General features: G+C 38.0%; 3 protein-coding genes across 3 annotated transcripts; all 3 read left to right on the top strand.

Moving 5' to 3' along the window:
- Positions 1-1,669: 1,669 nt before the first annotated feature.
- LOC149010571 (uncharacterized) lies at positions 1,670-4,271 on the top strand. Its single transcript, XM_089162449.1, has 3 exons — positions 1,670-2,390; positions 2,532-3,739; positions 3,840-4,271. Exons 1-3 carry the CDS (start codon positions 1,670-1,672, stop codon positions 4,269-4,271), a joined length of 2,361 nt encoding a protein of 786 aa, XP_089018575.1.
- Positions 4,272-9,984: 5,713 nt separating this feature from the next.
- On the top strand, positions 9,985-13,042 carry LOC149010570 (uncharacterized). The gene is made up of 2 exons (XM_089162974.1): positions 9,985-12,315; positions 12,428-13,042. The coding sequence occupies exons 1-2, from the start codon at positions 10,186-10,188 to the stop codon at positions 12,872-12,874; spliced, it is 2,577 nt and encodes an 858-aa protein (XP_089019100.1). The 5' UTR covers positions 9,985-10,185; the 3' UTR covers positions 12,875-13,042.
- Positions 13,043-16,288: 3,246 nt separating this feature from the next.
- Positions 16,289-18,960, top strand: LOC149010569 (uncharacterized). Its single transcript, XM_089162448.1, has 2 exons — positions 16,289-18,442; positions 18,535-18,960. The coding sequence occupies exons 1-2, from the start codon at positions 16,289-16,291 to the stop codon at positions 18,958-18,960; spliced, it is 2,580 nt and encodes an 859-aa protein (XP_089018574.1).
- Positions 18,961-19,179: the final 219 nt, after the last annotated feature.

Here is a 19,179-nt window from a genome sequence, read left to right as displayed (position 1 = left end):
AATTGACTGTTTGAGTTTGATCAAGAATATGCTTTAAATAATTCAAGATTCCAAAGACCTACTTCATTGCGTATGATGCTGACATCACCATTTTTTTTTGGTGGGGTGTTGATGAGTAAAGAGTGAGTCTTCCAAAGACTAATAAAAATGTTGTAAGGAATGAAGGAGAAACGAAGGAAAAAGGTCAATTTTCCCATCCCTTCTTCTTTCTTCTTCTTCTTTTTAAGAATGTTCTTGGAGAAAAGGGGAAAAGAGTTTAGAAAGCAGGCAAAAGAAAATCTTAACCAAAACCCCAAATGTCTAATTGGCTTTCATCTTAATATCTCCTCATGACACTAGGGATCACTTGGGATTAAATACTTGAATTCAATAGTATGAATAAAAAATTATTAAAGTTTTAGCATCATAATTGATGGAAGTGAAACTATCTACTCAAATGTCTAATTACCAACGCAGAGCTGTTCTAGTGGTTGAAACCAACACCTCTTAGTGAAGAAGTCATGGGTCGACTCTGCCTGATTCATAATTGATGAAAACCACTTTGTACCCAAAAAAATATTTTTGGTAAAATGAAACTATTTACTCATGATGATATATTTTGGACAAAATTTTCTTTTTCTTTTTAAATTAGAGTTTTTTACGTGTGGATTTCTTTAGTGGACCATAAACTAATGTTAGGTCCCCTTAATGCAATATAATACATATGCTAATTTCAAACTTGGAAAGACCAAAATACCTTTCAAATTATTTAATACATTTGAAAAGTATTTTGATCTCTCCAAGGTTGAAATTTAAATATACTTAACAGTGACTAATAGCATTAGCGCACTTAAAATCTACACGTAATATATTGCATTAAGAGGGTCCAACATTAGTTTACAGTGCACTAAAGAAACCCACACGCCAAAAACTCTTTAAATTATTTTTATTATTTATTTGGCTCATGAAAATTTCATTTAAACAATTACTTTTAAATCACGATGCACTTCAAAATCCAACCTCGTTGCTTTCAACAAACCCAGTACGCCAATGCAAGAATAGTCTCCTTGATATTCCCAAATAATTTCATCAATTTTTTTTGGGCAAAAATCATGTGAACCTTCCATTGGAATTAGGAGAATATTTCCGCCAAAGGACAATAAGAATATTCCGAGAGAAATAGCAGAAATAAGGAATTTTCAAGAAAAATTGAAATTTAGACGCTACACTCAAGAAAAATGAAAATTCCATACATGTTTGTGTTCATACGTAAGTCGCAGCAGTCATTTGTCCATGTGTGTAGCAAAAACAAAACGGTCAGACCATACAATAAAGGCATGAAAACAATTGACTTGGATAACTGTTGAATCAATCACAAGTTGCGCAAGAAACTTGGAAAACAAGAATGGTCAGCAGAGAGGAAGAAAATTAAATCCTTTTTTGACATATAAATACAACACAAAGAAAGAAATGAAGAACACACCTTGCGAAAAGAAAATCACAGAAGATAAGCAATTTCTGATTTCAATCACCACCATGTAGGTCTATCAATTTCATCCCAGCACATCCCAGCTCTATCTCCTGCGAATTCTACTATTCTTTTTGCGATATTATAATCTTCATTCATTTCTATCAATCCAAAAGTTTTCAGTTGGCAGTTCTAAGTATCTTGAAATTTCTGGCCTGCAACATGGATCATCTTAGTCCACAACCTACAGCAAACGATGGGAGTATAAAGTTGCAGATGGGTGAAATCATATTTGAACCAACTGATGAACCGGGAAGGAAGGACAGCAACAACTTACACCCTGGTTCTTCATCAAAACCAACTGTTGATGCACCAGAGAAGAAGCTGACTCTATTCGCTCTTCAACTTTCTCTTCTAGAGAAATTAGCAACTGCTTTAGGAGCCATGGGATTCGTCTGGGCAACCGTTGTTCTTCTTGGTGGTTACGCCATTAAACTACTAACAACTGATTTCTGGGTCATCACCACCATACTCATAGTTGAAGCCGCAAGAATCTTCAGCCGCAGTCATGAGCTTGAATGGCAACACCAGTCTACATGGACAATTGTAGATGCCAGCGTTCAACGTTTCGAAGCTCTGAAATCGAGCCCAAGATTTGTGGGTCGAATCATAAGAGGAATTAGCGGATCAATCCCCGATGCTCAGAACGAAAGCAGCAAAAAACCCGAAGAGACAACCAACGTGCCAATACCCAGGAATCGTTTAGCTCCTACACGTAGCAGAGAAGTCAAAGAGAAGATCGAAGAAGACAGAATCAACAACCCCTCCAGACGAACATGGAAATCATCAGAAGTTCCCCTGCTTCCGTATATAGGTTGGGCTTTTCTATCTAAGAACATCAGCAGGTTATTCTATTGGTTGCAGTTCTTGACAGCCTTAGCTTGTATGGGGCTTTCAATAACAAGGCTCGTTCAGCTGAGCTTTGAGACAAAAATTCCAGCTCATGGAGACACTAAAAACGAGAAATTTGCTCTGAATTTATTTTATGGGTTGGCCTTGGCCTAAGCTTTCTTCTCTCTGTTAGGGAAAGCCTACTGGGAATGGACGATTACACATCGGAAGCTGCTGGAAGAGGTGGACAAGGAGTGCGACATTGGAATGATTTCCATCAGAAGATTCTTCTATGATGCCTATGCCGAATGTATAAACGGCAGCATCTTTGATGGCCTGAAGCTAGATTTGGTTTCTTTTGCTATGGAGCTTTTGGCCTCTCAATCCTGCGACGAGCAGCTAATTGGGGCTGGAATTCTTCAGAAGTTTTCAACAAATCCCAACTTCTCTTATGACACACTGCTGAAGATTGGAACAAATACACCGGTTATTGAGAGATTGATAGAGATGTTGAACTGGAAGAGCCCACAGGAAGCAGAGATCAGGCGAGCAGCCGCAGAGATCTTGTCTATATTATCTGGAAAGAAGCAGAATTCCCTTCGAGTTGCAGGGATTCCTGGTGCAATGGAATCTATTTCATCACTCATCCACGCCAAACGTAGCTCCAACGGCATGTTTGATGAAATAGGAGAGAAAGTGCCTACCTACGATAAAGAGAATTATTACTCTGCATTTAGCGTATTGGGTCTCACCATTCTCAAGAATCTAGCACGAGATCACGATAATTGTGATAAGATCGGTAAAACGAGAGGCCTTCTGCTCAAATTCGTTGACCTAACACATACCGGAGAGGAGCTGCTGAAGAACAGCGATGGAACAGACCATAGAATAGTGGCACTGAAACTATCCATGCAAGTACTGAAGTTGCTGGTAAGAGCATCCGGCAGTGTGGGCAAGCATCTCAGGCAAGAGATTGTCGAGATTGTTTTCACAATAAGCAACATCAGAAAAATCCTCACATATGGTGGGAAATTCCCAAAGCTTCAGCGTCTTGGAATCAAGATAGTAACAAGTTTGAGCTTCGATATTGAGGCAAGAGAGAAAATTGGAAGCACAGGCGGATTTCTTAAACTATTGTTCCAGATTTCCTTCCGAAAGCCAAATTCTGAAGAAGAGAATCAACTTAGGGTTTCAGCAGGGGAGGCAATTGCAGTGCTTGCAATGGAGAGCGAGAAAAACTGCTCGAGGATATTGGATCTGAAGCAAATGGAAGCGCTGATCAGCTCACTCAAAAATGAAAAGCTTCGCATCAATCCAGCAAGAATTTTGAGGCATTTGTGCAAATTTGCAGGAGATGATTGCCATGAAAAATTAAAGGAAGTCTCTGCTGCTGCTCCCATGGTAAGTTACCTCGTTTTTCCATATCTGATCCAGTTTCATCTTCCATTTTTCGAATCTAGTAAGAATCGTTATAGACTAATACTTAACTAATGCTCAACAGGTGCTGCAAGCGATAATGTTTGAAGAGAACAAACGACAAGAAGTAATGCTTGGGCTGGCGACACAGGTGTTCAGATTCATGACTCCTGAAGAAGCAAGAATCAAGTTTGAAGAGACTGGAATTGACGAGAACCAATTAGCAAAGAAACTCCTGGAAATTTTGAAGAAGTACCCATACCCGCCGCCCACGGTTCCTAGAATGAGGAGATTCACAATTGAGCTAGCAATTTTGTTGATGACAAACAATGAAGCAACCATTGCAACGTTCAGAGATCTTGGCATGGCGAAGGAGCTTGAGGCTTTAAGAGATACCACTTCAGAGATTGAAAGCTTTAACATCTTCTCTGGAACCGTTGGACTTAGCCGGCACAGCGTTCCTATTCACTCACTAGTTGATAATGCCCTTCAATTGCTAGAAGGCGCAGAAGGGTGATATCGGAATCACATCACTCTGCAGATCCATTACTACATTTCCATACATACTGTATATATGTTGGGGGGGGGAGAGAATGAAGTAGCTAACATACACATTGACTACCTCCTCAAAGTAACGGTTGCTTCTTTAATATAATTCAAATATGTGGCGGTGCTTTGCTCCGGCTCCCCCAAGAGATTCAAACTCTTGACCTCATTTTATAGGCCTGGTCTTTTGCTAATTGAACCAACCCATTGGCATTTGCTTTAATTTATACATGTACATTTGTTTGAATCTTTTGCTCTTGCTTGCAATTAAAATTTAATTTATTCTTCATTGTAGCGACATTGCAAGGTTGTCTCAAGTTCCAACCAATATATTGTAAGATAAATATATCGTAATGAGGTGAGAGCATGGACCATCCTCCTCCACATCACACACACACACCCCTGCCCCCCAAACCCACCTCGAGCCACCACCTCTTATTCTTTAAACCTCCCTGACTCTTCTCCATCCACCCACCGAGTTCTCTCTCTTCTCCTCATCTGCTCCATCCACCCACCCAGTTCTCTCTCTTCACCTCATCTGCCTTTCAGCCACGATCCGAACTACCCCTTCACCATATCCCCGGATTTTTATTAGCGGCAGTTGCTGTTGCTGCCAGCAGCCAACGGCTGCGATCGAGCCACATCAGCACATATAAATCTAATGGTTATAAATAAAAGTGTGGGGATGTAAATGTAAATATAAATTATTTATTTTACAAAATCTCAACTAATTCCTTGAAATTTACAAAAGCAACTCCTTGGTATTAATTGACTGAAATGCATTCAATTTAGGGCTTTTCTATCCAGATCTCAATCGATTTAGGACTTTTTGATCCAGATCTCACTGATATACCTCTTCACACGGTGGCGACAGAAAAGCTCGTCTTGTTCATCGCCGAATGAATCAGTGGCATCAAACGGAGATTCTCACCACTTTCGGTCCGCTGGGAGGAGGCTGTTTCTCTGGCTTGTTAAGCTATTCTTTTCATCTTTTTTTGTTTCAATGCGAGAAGAATCTGTCAAGAAATGAATCAAAGTGTATTATTTTCTATCAAATTCACTGAATACCCGTGTAACTAAGAAAGTAGTTTAAGATGGAAATGAAGATAAAGAAACTTCAATGAATTTTAATGGAGAAGAAATCCCCTGACATTGAAACTCCCGACTTGCAGGGAATGGAAAGCGAATAAATTTGACGGATTTCAGGCAAAGTGGAGCAGCTTTTTTGCAAATAGAGCAGGAAGAAATTCGAAGAATCTCGACAGACACCAGTCGGGTGAACACCAGGGGCTGTTTTTTTAAATTTTACAAAGTTAAGTTGAGATTTTGTAAAATAAAAAAAGTTGTATTTACACTTGCATTTCTGTAGTTTCGTTTTCAACCATTGGATTCACATCTTTACACGTGGCTCGATCGCAGCCGCTGGCTGTTGGCAGCAGCGGCTGCCGCTAATAAAAATCCCATATCCCCCCTTCTCTAGTTGATGGTGAAAGTGTATTTTTCGTCCGACAGGTGCTTTAGATGACTACACTTCTCATTGGAGTAGATGTATTGTTGGTCACTTCCTTGGCTTTCATCCCCACTTTTACATTGTGAAGTCGTCCCTATCTAAACAATGGCAGCCTTCAAAAGTGATGGAAACCTTCCTACTCGACCATATGTTCTTATCCAAGTTCTCGAATGAAGATGACAAGAGGAGGGCTCTTGGCGGGTGGGTAAGAAGCCCATTTCCTTCAATTGGGGCACAATGAACTACAACTAAATAGGGAGCATTTCTCTTCCCTACCTCTTTAGGTCTCATTCTCTAGGCTCCCCTTCCACTTTGGGTGTGCAGAGGGGTTAAGTTTGGTGGGATCGGCTCTAGGTACTCCACTTTTCTTGGACTCCATCACCCAATCGAAGGAGCGTGTTTCTTTTGCACGAATTGCACTAAGGTATCGGCAAAGTCTCCCTTCCCTTCTATGATCTCAATCAATGAAGCTATGGGATTTGCCTTCTCTCAAGAGGTCAGGTAAGACTAGCAACCACTGCAATGTCCATTGTGCAACTCCTTTGGCCATCATCCCTATGTAGAGAAGGCTCCACAAGACTCCCTAGACAAAGGTCACAACCCTATTCCCAACTCCTCCCTTGACCACTCCTCTAGAGGTTCCCACAGCAACATGTCACCTCTCCCTCAAGGTCCACCGACGATTTCTTACCATAACTAGTTCTCTCCACTTGGCTATGATGATCCAGACATCGCTACCATTGCCTTCAAAGATCCAAATCCATCCACACTCACTGCTGTTGATTCCTATGTGGGCTTGTCATACCACCATTGTTGTCACTCTAATTCCTTTAGTCCGGCCTCCAAAATCCCTTTGACTTCTTCCTTGCAAGTCTATGTGCCTCTAGCTTTTTCTTCAATGACCTTAGCGCATCTAGGCCCTGATCCTTAGCATGCTTCCACAATCCCTGATCCCTTGGCAGCCATCAGCTCCCCTGCTACTGTTGTCTCTTTGTCCCTCCCATTGGCTAACCACCCCTCCCTTTTCCCCGCTTCACTTTTTCTTGCTAATTTCCCCTGTTCCTTCTAATTTCTCTCCTTCATTGAATAAAGGTGTTCTTTCATTTATCTGTATGGTAGCTATGCAGATCTTATGTTTACATTTGTTTCAATTTTAGGTATGCATTTTCTATTCTATACCAAAACAATATTATATTATTGAAACTATACCATTTGATACCCTTACGTTAAACATCTTGGATTGGATGCATTTATTCTTTAGGAGATGGGAAGAGGAAGAAGGGGGTGGAAGGACGAAGCTTCGAACCCAGAAACTACTTGAACCTACCATCTCTAAATACAAAATTGCCACCACTATGTCATAAACACATCCATTAATAAATATATTCGCTCTTATCTTTGAAAATGAATTAAAATTTAAAAAACAACTCAAATAAATCGGCACGCAAGAATTCAAGATGCGGAAACTGAACTAGTTGTTTTGATTCTCTAAGATATCATCCTTAAAAGAAACAAGAAAAATTTGGAAAACGAATCTTAGCCACCAAGGCAGAAATCTTTATCCATGTTCATGTTTCTTTGAATATTTCTATCGTGCTAGCAACTGGTTACGTATTAAGATAAGAAAACTCTTCTTCTAATTTAATTGTAACAATATCCAGAATATTCTTTCTTTCTCACAAGGTCAAAGATACCTTCAAAACAAAATTTTCTATTTTTAAGAAACAACATTACTAACATTTATGAAGAACTGTTATTCTTTTTTTAATTAGGATAAACTATTATGTACTATGTGGGAAAATTGTCTCAAGACTTAAGTTCAGATAACTCCTCGTCGGAAAAGCATCGTGTGTTCCTTTGACGTTTTCTTACCATACAGAAAAGCAGTGTACATAATAGTCCGGAGCCTACACAATATGTGTGATTGTGCTCCGCAGATAGGAAGGTGATTTAGACTGTAATGATCCAGACTTCTTAAACTTTACTTATGCAAAAGCTTTTGACACTGGATTCGTCATTTCTTTAAAAGTAAACTATTATCTACTTGTGACTTTGCCCATAATTTATTCAAAACATTGATCTTTTTTTTTTGGGTAACCATTCATTACGTGAGCTTATATATGATAATGATAATGTATCTATTCCTATGGATGAAAGGACGGTGGTGTATAAATACCAAACTCTAATTATAAGGTTGATAGGCAAAGTTAAAAAATAATGATAAAAATAATTGAAACCAACGAATCCTAGTTCCTTGGTTGCCTTTGCTCCTTTGGCTTTTAGGTTTTTGTTCTTGTAATTTGTTTTGCTTTCCGGATTTTTTTGGCTTTGTAAGTACTTGTTTGTTCTTCACTCTTTGTACTTTTTTCATTTTTTTCTTCTCCTTTTGCTTATTGAATTTTTTTATAAAAAAATCATAAAAAAAAAACTAATTTATTTTGTTTATCTGAGGTTCATTGGACAATGCGACTAGTTTACCATATCTCGACGACATCCTGAGGTTGACTATTATATATAATTTAAGTATACAATAGGGCATGGTGGGCATTACCATTGGCCATTTGGCCCCAAGAAAATTCTAATTTTTAACCTCATATTACATGGTAGTGATTTTTTACCAACTGAGCTAACCGCTTAGAATTAGTGAATTACTAGTTTAAATCTAATTAGTGAGAAGTTAATTAAAGAAATATACTATAATCTAGAAAGAGTTTTATTACTAAAAAGTCTGATCATTGGGTCACTTCAACCATGGAGTAAATTAAAATTACTAATCGATCTATGCTCATGTTGTTTGGTCATGAGTTCAAGTCCAGAAAATATTTCCTTAATAACAAGCATAAAATGATGTAGACTTTTCAACCATAGGGTGAATTAAAATTTGAAGCAATTCGGGATGCAATTCTGCTTGATGTGAACCTTGGAATTCGGCAAGTTCGTGTTCACACCGATTTCAAACCTGCGGTTTGACACTTTATGGGGCAAACTACAGCTTAGATTGATTATGCAAAGGTCTTCTTCATAAAATTTCAGATTTTAGTACTTCTTTTGATTTGTTTCAGGTTGTATATATTAATAGACAGCAAAATTCCTTAACTGATTTCCTTGCTTTGGGTGCAAAGAAACTATCTTTGTCATGCGTCTGGTGGTCGTCCCCACCCATCTTCATTATCGATCAAACCCTTGTTATGACCAGACAGATCTACTGGAACTCTTTTATATGATATGATATTTCCCTTTTTTGTTCAATTTTTTTTTTTTTTAATTGAGTGCTTGGTCACACAAGTCTAGAAAATATTTCCTTAATAACAAGACCATACTAAGTTTGAAAATTTTATGTAGTCAATGTGACCTTTTCTTACTTATGTCATCTTCTAGGTTTTATTATACAAATGTTTTGCATCATGCATTCAAATTTTTATTTTTTTCTTTTCTTTTCTTTACACTAAATGAAGTGAGAGATGACAATAAATGAAATGAAAGATGGTCTTATCTTCCTCTTTTCTTTTCTTTTTTGAAAAAAATTTCAAGAACACCCTAAGATAATTACCAAAAACCACATACACCTCAAAAATATATTAAATTGACAAAAATACTCCCAAAATGTCTCATAAATTTACACAATGTATACCCTATTAGCAAATTTCATTAAGTAAAAGTTAGATAATTCTATAATTCCTGTATTGCCCTTAATCTCTAGTTACTTTATAATGCTACCCCTAATAAAATAAGAATCCTAAACTTTTTCTTCTTTTTTCTTTCATGAATTCTTATTTTTCTTTTTGGTCAAATAATATAATTAAGGGTATATTTGTTATTTTCTTAACTAATTAACGGTTCTAACTAAAAAGGGGGTAATTGCTAATTAGACATAATTCTGAGATGTCTATGCTTTTTGTCAATTATCTTAAGATGGTATTTGAAATTTTCAATTTTTTCTTTCTTGTTTTAATAGAATTCCTCTATTCCTTCTTCTTGTTATTTCTTTAAGGTTGATATATAGAATTTTTCTTCTTTTCTTTAATAGTTTAATGAAGGCACGTAACGTGATGCGTGAAAGCAAACATATCAAACAGGTAAGAAACAACAAAGCATGAAGCGCAAACAAATCAATAAAAGGTTGACTTTTGACTAACCACACCCAGAAACTAAAAAACAAGGAGAGAGAGAGAGAGACAGAGGGGTTCTTCTCCGTTACGCCATAAAGGTTTAGCAATTTCATTCACAATGTACACAACATTCTTAAGAATTCCCCTACTTCTTACTATAAAATTTCGTCTTCAAATTGTTCTATCTGCAAAACCCAGATCCTCATTTTGATTCATTTGAGCCCAAAATCTTTCATTTTTGAGTTTGAAACTCCATTCCTTCCAGTATGAAAGAAAATAATCCCCAATCCAGTGGAGGCGATGCGACCGTAAGGGTGCAGATTGGTAACCAGTTGAACACTAATTTTGGTCCTGATGGAATCCAGTTGAAGACCTATAGGGGTTCTGGTGGAATCAACAGCAGCATATTTGATCCTCAGGTAACTGTTGATGTAAATACACCAAGCCCAGTACCTTCATCAAATCCACCTGCCGATGCTCCAGAGAAGAAGCTTACTCTATTTGCTCTTCAACTTGCACTTCTGGAGAAAATGGCAACTGGGTTAGGAGCCCTGGGTTTCATCTGGGCAACCGTTGTTCTTCTTGGTGGTTACGCCATTTTCCAAACAACAATTGATTTCTGGTTCGTCACCATTATACTCTTAATTGAAGGCGCCAGAATCTTCAGTCGCAGTCATGAGCTTGAATGGCAACACCAATCTACATGGACGATTGCAGATGCTAGTGTTCATAGTTATGAAGCATTGAAATCGAGTTCCAACTTGATTCTTCGAGCCATAAGGAAAATTAACGGGTCAAATTCTGAAACCCAAAACGGAGGATCCAAGGAGGCAAAACCCAGCAAACAGTTAACTCGTTCGATTGACCAAGAAGAACAAAAAAAGCTGATTGAGAAAACCAAGTCAAGAACATGGAGCTCATCAGAAGTTCCCCTGCTTCCATATGTAGGTTGGGTTTTTCTAGCTTCAAATATCAGTAAGTTATTCTATTGGCTGCAATCATTGTCGGCCATAGCTTGTATAGTTCTTTCAGTTTTCAGGATCAATCAGTTGACCAATCCAGATGCGATTGAAAGTAGACCAGAAACCAAGAACATGAGATCTGCCCTGTATATCTTTTATGGGGCGGCCTTGGCAGAAGCTTTCTTGTCTCTGCTGGGGAAACTCTACTGGGAATGGATGATTACGTTTCGTAAATTGCTGAATGAGGTGAATGAGGATTGTGAATTCGATAAGGATTCTGACGTCGGAATCTCTGGCATGATTTCCATCAGAAGGTTCTTCTATGATGCCTATGCGGAATGTGTTAATGGAAGCATCTTCGATGGCTTAAAGCTGGATCTGGTTACTTTCGCCATAGAGCTTTTGGCCTCCCAATCCAGCGACGAGCAATTAATTGGGGCACAAATTCTTATGAAATTCTCGAAGAATTCCAAATTCCGTGATGATACACTGCAAAAGATTGGCACATCTACATCGGTTATCGAAAGATTGATAGAGATTTTGAACTGGAAAAACCCACCAGAAGCAGAGATTAGGCTTGCAGCTGCAGAGATTTTGTCCATTCTAGCTGGGAAAAAGCAGAACTCCCTTCGAGTTGCAGGAATTTCAGGTGCAATGGAATCTATTTCGACTTTGCTCTACATTGATCGTAGCCATGATGGTGTATTTGACGAACTCGGGGAGAAACAGATCGTTCTTGATAAACCTCATTACGAGTATTCCGCCTTTAGCGGAGTGGGTCTTTCCATTCTCAAGAAACTTGCTCGTGACCATGACAATTGTGAGAAGATCGGTAACACAAGAGGCCTTCTGCTCAAAATTATTGACTTCACACATACTGACAAGGAGATGCTCAGCAACAGCCATGATAACGATAATAGGATACTTGCAGTGAAACGATCTCTGCAAGTGCTGAAATTGCTTGCAGGAACAACTGGTTCTGTAGGCAAGCATTTGAGGCAGGAGATTGTAGAGATTGTTTTCACAGTAAGCAATATTAGAGAACTTCTCAAGCATGGCAGCAGATTCCCTAAGCTTCAACTTATTGGAATCGAGGTATTAACTAGTCTGGCCTTTGACAATGAGGGAACAGAGAAGATTGGAAGCACAGGTGGAATCCTTACAGAATTGTTCAAGCTATTCTTCCAAGAGCCAAATTCTGAATATGAGAAACATGTGAGAAGAGCAGCAGGGGAGGCAATTGCAATGCTTGCACTAGAGAGCGAAGAAAACTGCTCCAGGATATTGAAGCTGAAGGTACTAACAGCACTTGTGAGGGCACTCGAAGTTCCAGCACTTAGCATCAATTCAGCAAGAATTATAAGGCATTTGGGCAAATTTGCTAGAAAAGATTGCCATGATCAATTGAGGGAACTCTCTGCTGCTGCATCCACTGTAAGTTCCTCATTTTATCATCTGTATGTCTAACACTGAACCATTTCATCTTGCATTTTAGAGTCCAGTAAGAATCGATTCTAACAAGTTCTGGGGATCCTATAATTGACAGGTATTGAAGGGGATAATGTTAGAAAAGGAGAAGCCACAAGAAGTTATGCTCGGTCTTGCAACACAGGTGTTCATATTCATGAGTTCTCAAGAATTAAGCAACACATATCAAAGAACTCAAATTGAAGAGGCCACATTGGCAGGGAAACTCGTTGAGATTTTGAAATTTTACCCATACCCTTCAGTCAAGGTTCCTAGAATGAGGAGGTTTGCAATTGAGCTTTCAATTACGATGATGACAAACAACACCGCCACAGTTCAAATTTTCAAGGATCATGGAATGGTGGAGGTGCTTGAGACTCTGAAAGAGACCACATCAGAGATTGAAAGCTATAACATTTTCTCTGGAATTGTTGGACTCAGCAGGCATAGGACACCAATTCATTCACTAGTTGAAAGGGCACTTGAGTTGTTGGCAGCAGATGAACGAAACATGGAATCAAGTTGATCGCTCTGTAAATCCAAAAGGGTTTAATTTCTGGGATAGTAATATAGTCTAGTTTTTTCAAGTTGAAAGAGATTTGTAGAGAACCAATAAAGCTTTATATCTCTTAACTAAGAGTATTCTTTTCTCAGGCATCTTGAAGTTCTGCTGATCCTATGAAGAAAAAAGCTTGTTTCTCGCTTGAAACTGGATTTGTATATGGTTTACCATTTTTTTTAATTGAATTCACTTGTTTGTTCCCAATGTCTTTAAAAATTTCCAATTTTTTTATCTGAACAAGTATAAACTAGTTTGCAGTTCATGGAATGGGGGTGAAGGCTAGGACTTCTCCAGTAGATTTGGGGCCGTATACCTTTTGAGATTGGGTGATTAGGCTTTATCTTTGTTTAGTTTGAGGGACTTTTTCTTTTAGGGTCATTAGTATGAGAGATCATAGGTCCAGGGGGTAGACGCATAGTACAACATATCGCTGAATTTCTTAGGTTGATTTGGCGGTAGCCATAAGATTTTTAGGGGGAAAAACCGAAATATCGGCAATATTTCACAATATATCACCGAATAGACCGATATATCGCCAGAATTTTGATTTTTTATAATATTTTGGCAATTTCTCATTCCAATTCTATAATGGAATCTTCAAGGTTAATGGACAATCTTACAAATTCTATCCCAATGATTCAAGTCTCAAAAGACAATGTGTTGAATGTGGTTAGGGAAGAGAATCTACATAGAATAATTTTTTTAAATAATTCAAATTAGGAAAACAATTATATTCTAGTGATTTAGGCCTCAAAAGTCAACGTGTCAAATGTGGTTAGGGAAGAATATATACATGAAAAAATTTATAGAGACAATTTAAATTATGAAGGGATTCTTAATAGAATCTTCAAATTCAACGGGTGATCTTTCCAATTATATCTGAATGATTTAGGCCTCAGAAGGTAAAATGTTAAATGTGGCTATGAAGGAGAATTTAAATAGAATCAAATTTATCAAATATTGGCATCAAATTAGGCTATATACCAAATTTGGGCCCAAAATGGGGGGTCGAAAGCTTGTCATATTTTGCTAATTCATTAGGAAATTCGCCGAAATTTTGCAAATTAGATAGAAGAAGGGGGAGGGGGAAATGTGTGGAGGGACAAAAGTTCTGTGTCTGTATAGAAAAATGTCATCACTATGTCAGAAATACTTCCATAGCATAAGAAACTTGGAGTATATGGAAAGCTTTACCCAAAAAAAAAAAAAAAGGGTGTATATGGAAAGATTTTTTTTTTTTTTTTTTTTTGTGGTTAAATTGTGTTTGAGCCTTCCTACAATCCTACCTTGTCTTATAACGTGAGAGTGGATATTCCTTCTGGAGAAACAATTAGTCTATGATTTTTTTGTAATAAAATAATCTACTTATCCAAAAAATAAATAAATTTAGAAACTCCAACATGATAGTGAATGGTCAAGATGGGTGTGAATAACTGACTACCTACCGGAAAAAGATCCTCTGCCGTGCACAGCAGTGCAACACCACAATTTAACACGTGGTTTATTCTTAATTAACAACTCAGATTAGAAGGCAGGGTTTTAAGTAAAAGTGACCCATCTAAATATGGTTGCCTAGGATTTTTTTTTCCATTTTTCTCCCATCATGTTCCCGTGATCGATTTGTTTTCCCTTGAGGTTGTTCTGATCTTCCTCTCCGCCACACTCGCTGGATCTTCGTCTCCAACCATATTTAGATGGGTCACTTTTACTTAAACCCTGCCTCCTAATCTGAGCTGTTTATTAAGAATACGTCATGTGTCAAATTGTGGTGTCGCACCACTATGCACAGTAGAGAGATGTACACAGCACATGATTTTTTCCCTACCTTTCACGTATCTGTACGCAGTAGATATGCTTGTGTATTATTTCATTAGTCCCTAGGTTAGTGCATAACTATACGACTATGGAGTACACCCTTCTCTTAAGTGGATTAAAAAAATTGGTGAAATCACAATATCGTAATGTTCACATGGAAAATGAGAGGTGTCTAATCCCATAAGATATAACACATGTTACCTTTAGGATAAATAGAGTGCAATTCTCATTTTTCAAAATTAAATTGAATAAATTAATCTTTCTAGGCCACTTCAAATTATACATTTGTTTGTAATTGTTTCTTTTTGAAAGTTTGACTTTTAAATTAGTTCTTTTAAGTTCTATTTCTCATATGATTGAAACCCTTGTTATAAATGCAACAAAGCCTGCCCTTCTTTTGATTACACTAGTCTTATTTTGTAAATTAATAAAAAATAAAAACCATTTGTTATTGACTTTATATTTTTGAAGAAAACTAAAGTTTCAAAAGACTATGATAATGATTTATCATATGTCATTTTCATTTTCGCTCAACATACATTTGAAATTATAAGATAAACACCAATAAAAGATTATGAGTATAACTTATGCACTACTCAATCCCTTCCTCTCCCTAGGGAGACATGTATCTTTCGAGAAGCAAAGAGAATTATAAATACATCTCAAATAAATAAATAAAACTACTTTCTTTTCTTTCGTAATCCAATTATCAAGTAATATTAATCATTTTCTACTGTAGAACGATTAAAATGTGATATTACTAGAGTATAGTTTCTATAAAATCCTTCACCATGGCATTGACAGCACAAGATTGTCAAAGGAGAAGATAATTTCAACCTTCTCAAAGAGAAGTAATGAATACTCAAGAGTCAATAAATCATATGATACGAAAACGATACTTGAAAAGGAAAAAAAATATATCCTTCTCCATGGATGTGAAAATTTTTCAATGCTCATGTGCCTATTTGACATTCTTTGACAATTGCCATAATCAGCATTATTTCTAGTGTCTAATTGTTTGAAGTTCCGTAATAACCTTGAACAAATATTTTCCCTTGGAAATTGTTTGATCTTATCGAATCATTCCCACAAAATAAAAATTCGAAAAAAAAATGAAAATTATGAGTGAAAGGAAACACAATGAACAGGTAAGAAGCATAAGGCATGAGCAAACAGGAAACAGGTTGCCTTGAACTAGACTCCTGGAGTTCTCTACAAGATATACACAACCAGAACCTTGAAATAGTATAACTATTGAGTCAGAAAGAGGATGAATTAAATCCCCTAGAACAAGTTTAGAAGCAAAAGGAAAAAAGAATCAGCAAATCAATCTTCTATAAAGAAATTCCAAGATTAGGAACCAACTTAATGTAAGTCTTCCTCTTGTTTTTAATCACACCACCAATCAGGTCTCTCTTCTGCACAGCATAAAGGTTTAGGAATTCCAACAAGATCTCCTGCAACCTCTTGCTAAACAAACTCTGATTCTACAGTTCTATTTTGAAACCCAGAAGCTGTCTTTTGGCAGTTCAAGTTAGACCCTGCAAAACCAGCACTGGAAATATGGATCATATGATTCATATTAGTCCACAATCCACAGGAGGCGATGGGACCATACGGCTGCAGATTGGTAACAAGCTGAACACTAATTTTGGAGGAGCAAACGAGATCTCACAGCTGCAGATTGGTAACAAGTTGAACACTAATTGGGGTTTCCATGCATTGGACAGCATATTTGAACCTCGGGATCTTGGTGATGGAATTACTCCAGGATCAGCAGGAGCTTGTTCTCCATCAGCAACTGCCAATGCACCAGAGAAAAAGCTGACCTTATTCGCACTTCAACTTGCACTTCTTGAGAAAATGGCTACTGGGTTTGGAGCCTTGGCATTCATCTGGGCAACTGTGGTTCTTCTCGGTGGTTATGCCAATGCACAAACCAAAACTGACTTCTGGTTCTTGACCATTATACTCTTAATTGAAGGCGCCAGAATACTCAGCCGCAGTCATGAGCTTGAATGGCAACATCAATCCACATGGACGATTACAGATGCCAGCATACAAAGTTTCCAAGCCCTGAAAATAAGCTCTACTTCAATTGTTCAAGCCATAGGCAGAATCAGAAAGCCAACTTCTGAAATCCCTGTCAGGAAACTCAAAGAGAAGACCAACGAGACAAGACCCACCAGACAATTAACTCGTACATATAGCTTCAAAGAAGGAAGAACCTGCAACCAGCCAAGACGTACATGGAGCTCATCAGAAGTCCCTCTGCTTCCATGGTCAGGGGTGTTTTTTCAATCTAAGAACATCAGTAATTTATTGTCTTGGCTGCAGTTGTTATCAGCATTGGCTTGTATAATACTTTCAGTAATCAGGCTCGTTCAGTTGACCAATCCTGAAGCGATTGACCAGACACCAGAGACAACGAACCTGAGATCTTCCCTGAATATCTTTTATGGGTTGGCCTTGGCGGAAGGTTTCGTGTCTCTGCTAGGGAAACTCTACTGGGAATGGATGATTACATTTCGAAAATTGCTGAAGGAAGTGAACAATGAGTGTGACTTGGGAAGCTATGGCATGATTTCCATTAGAAGGTTCTTTTATGATACATATGCTGAATGTATAAATGGAAGCATCTTTAATGGCTTAAGGTTGGATTTAGTAACTTTTGCTACAGAGCTTTTGGCCTCCCATTCTAGCGACGAGCAGCTAATTGGGGCTCAAATTCTTCAGAGATTCTCGGCTAATCCACAGTTCTCTGGTGATACACTTCAGAAGATTGGCACATCTACATCAGTTATTGCAAGACTGGTAGAGATGTTGAACTGGAACAACCCAGAAGAAGCAGAAATCAGGCGAGCAGCTGCAGAGATTTTGTGCATACTAGCTGATAAAAAGCAGTACTCACTTAGACTTGCAGGAATTTCTGGGGCAATAGAATCTATTTCATCTTTGCTCTACACTCAGCGTAGCTGTGATTGTGTATTTGATGAGCTTGGGGAGAAACAGATGGTTCGTGATGAAGGAAATTATGAGTATTCTGCCTTTAGTCATCTGGGTCTCTCCATTCTTGAGAAACTGGCACGCGACAACGATAATTGTGAGAAGATTGGTAACACAAGAGGCCTCATGCTCAAAATTATCGACTTCACAAATACAGGAGAATTGTTGCTCACGAACAACAGTTGTACGGATAATGAGATATTGGCTGTGAGAAAATCCCTGCAAATATTGAAGCTGCTTGCAAGAACATCAGGTAATGCGGGCAAGCATCTGAGACAAGAGATTTTGGATATTGTTTTCACAGTAAGCAACATTAGGGAGATTCTCAAGCATGGTGAGAAGTACCCAAAGCTTCAACACATAGGTATTCAGATTTTAACCAGTTTGGCATTTGACGTTGAGGCCAGAGAGAAGATTGGAAGCACTGGTGGAATCACCAGCGAACTGTTCCGGATTTTCTTTCGAGAACCAAATTCTGAAGATCAGAATAACGCGAAGATTGCAGCAGGGGAAGCAATTGCAGTACTCGCACTAGAGAGCAACACGAATTGCTCTAGGATACTCAACCAGATAGAAATAAAAAGGCTTGTGGAGGCACTCGAAGATCCAGCTCTTTGCATCTATTCGGCCAGAATTTTAAGACATCTATGCAAATTCGCTGGCCAAGACAGTTATGAAAAAGTGAAGGGAGTATCTGCTGCTACATCCACTGTAAGTTCTTCATCCCATCTTCAAATGTTACAGAGTCTATCGAGAATCACTCTTAACAAGTGCTTTGATTACTGTTGTAACCAATTTTGCAGGTGTTGATGGCTATAATGTCAGAAGAGAACAAACCACAAGAAGTAATGCTCGGTCTTGCAACACAGGTATTCAGATTCATGACTACTCAAGAAGCAAATATCAAATTTCAACAGGCTCGAATTGATGAGGACACATTAGCAAGGAAACTCCTAGATATTTTGAAATCTCATCGATACCCATCAATCAAGGTACCTAGAATGAGGAGATTTGCGATTGAGCTTGCAATTTTGATGATGACAAATCACAAAGAGACAATAAAAACTTTCAGAGATCTTAGAATGGAAAAGGAACTTGAGATTCTGAAAGAGACCACATCAGAGATTGAATGCTTTAACATTTTCTCTGGAACCACAGGACTTAGTCGGCACACCATACCAATTCACTCACTAGTTGACCACGCACTCCAGTTGCTAGCTGATGGATGAAATTTGGAATTTCGATTGCTCAGTCTTCAAACCCAATAATTTGTGAACGCATACATGCTTTCGTTTGCATATATGAGTCCCAACCCTGGTTGTTTTATTGCGAAGAATAAATTAAATTTCCTGCTTCTGTTCATTTAACTGATTTAAGCATTTGATGATCCAATATCAAACATGTAAATACAACCATTCTTTTGTATCTATCAAAACATGTAAATACAA

Source organism: Hakea prostrata, chromosome 7 (genome assembly GCF_041222555.1).
Source record: "Hakea prostrata isolate BN-2017 chromosome 7, UWA_Hpros_2, whole genome shotgun sequence".
Lineage (NCBI taxonomy): Eukaryota > Viridiplantae > Streptophyta > Magnoliopsida > Proteales > Proteaceae > Hakea > Hakea prostrata.
Note: the sequence above shows the minus strand (reverse complement) of the source record. Positions and strands in the feature narration are given on the sequence as shown.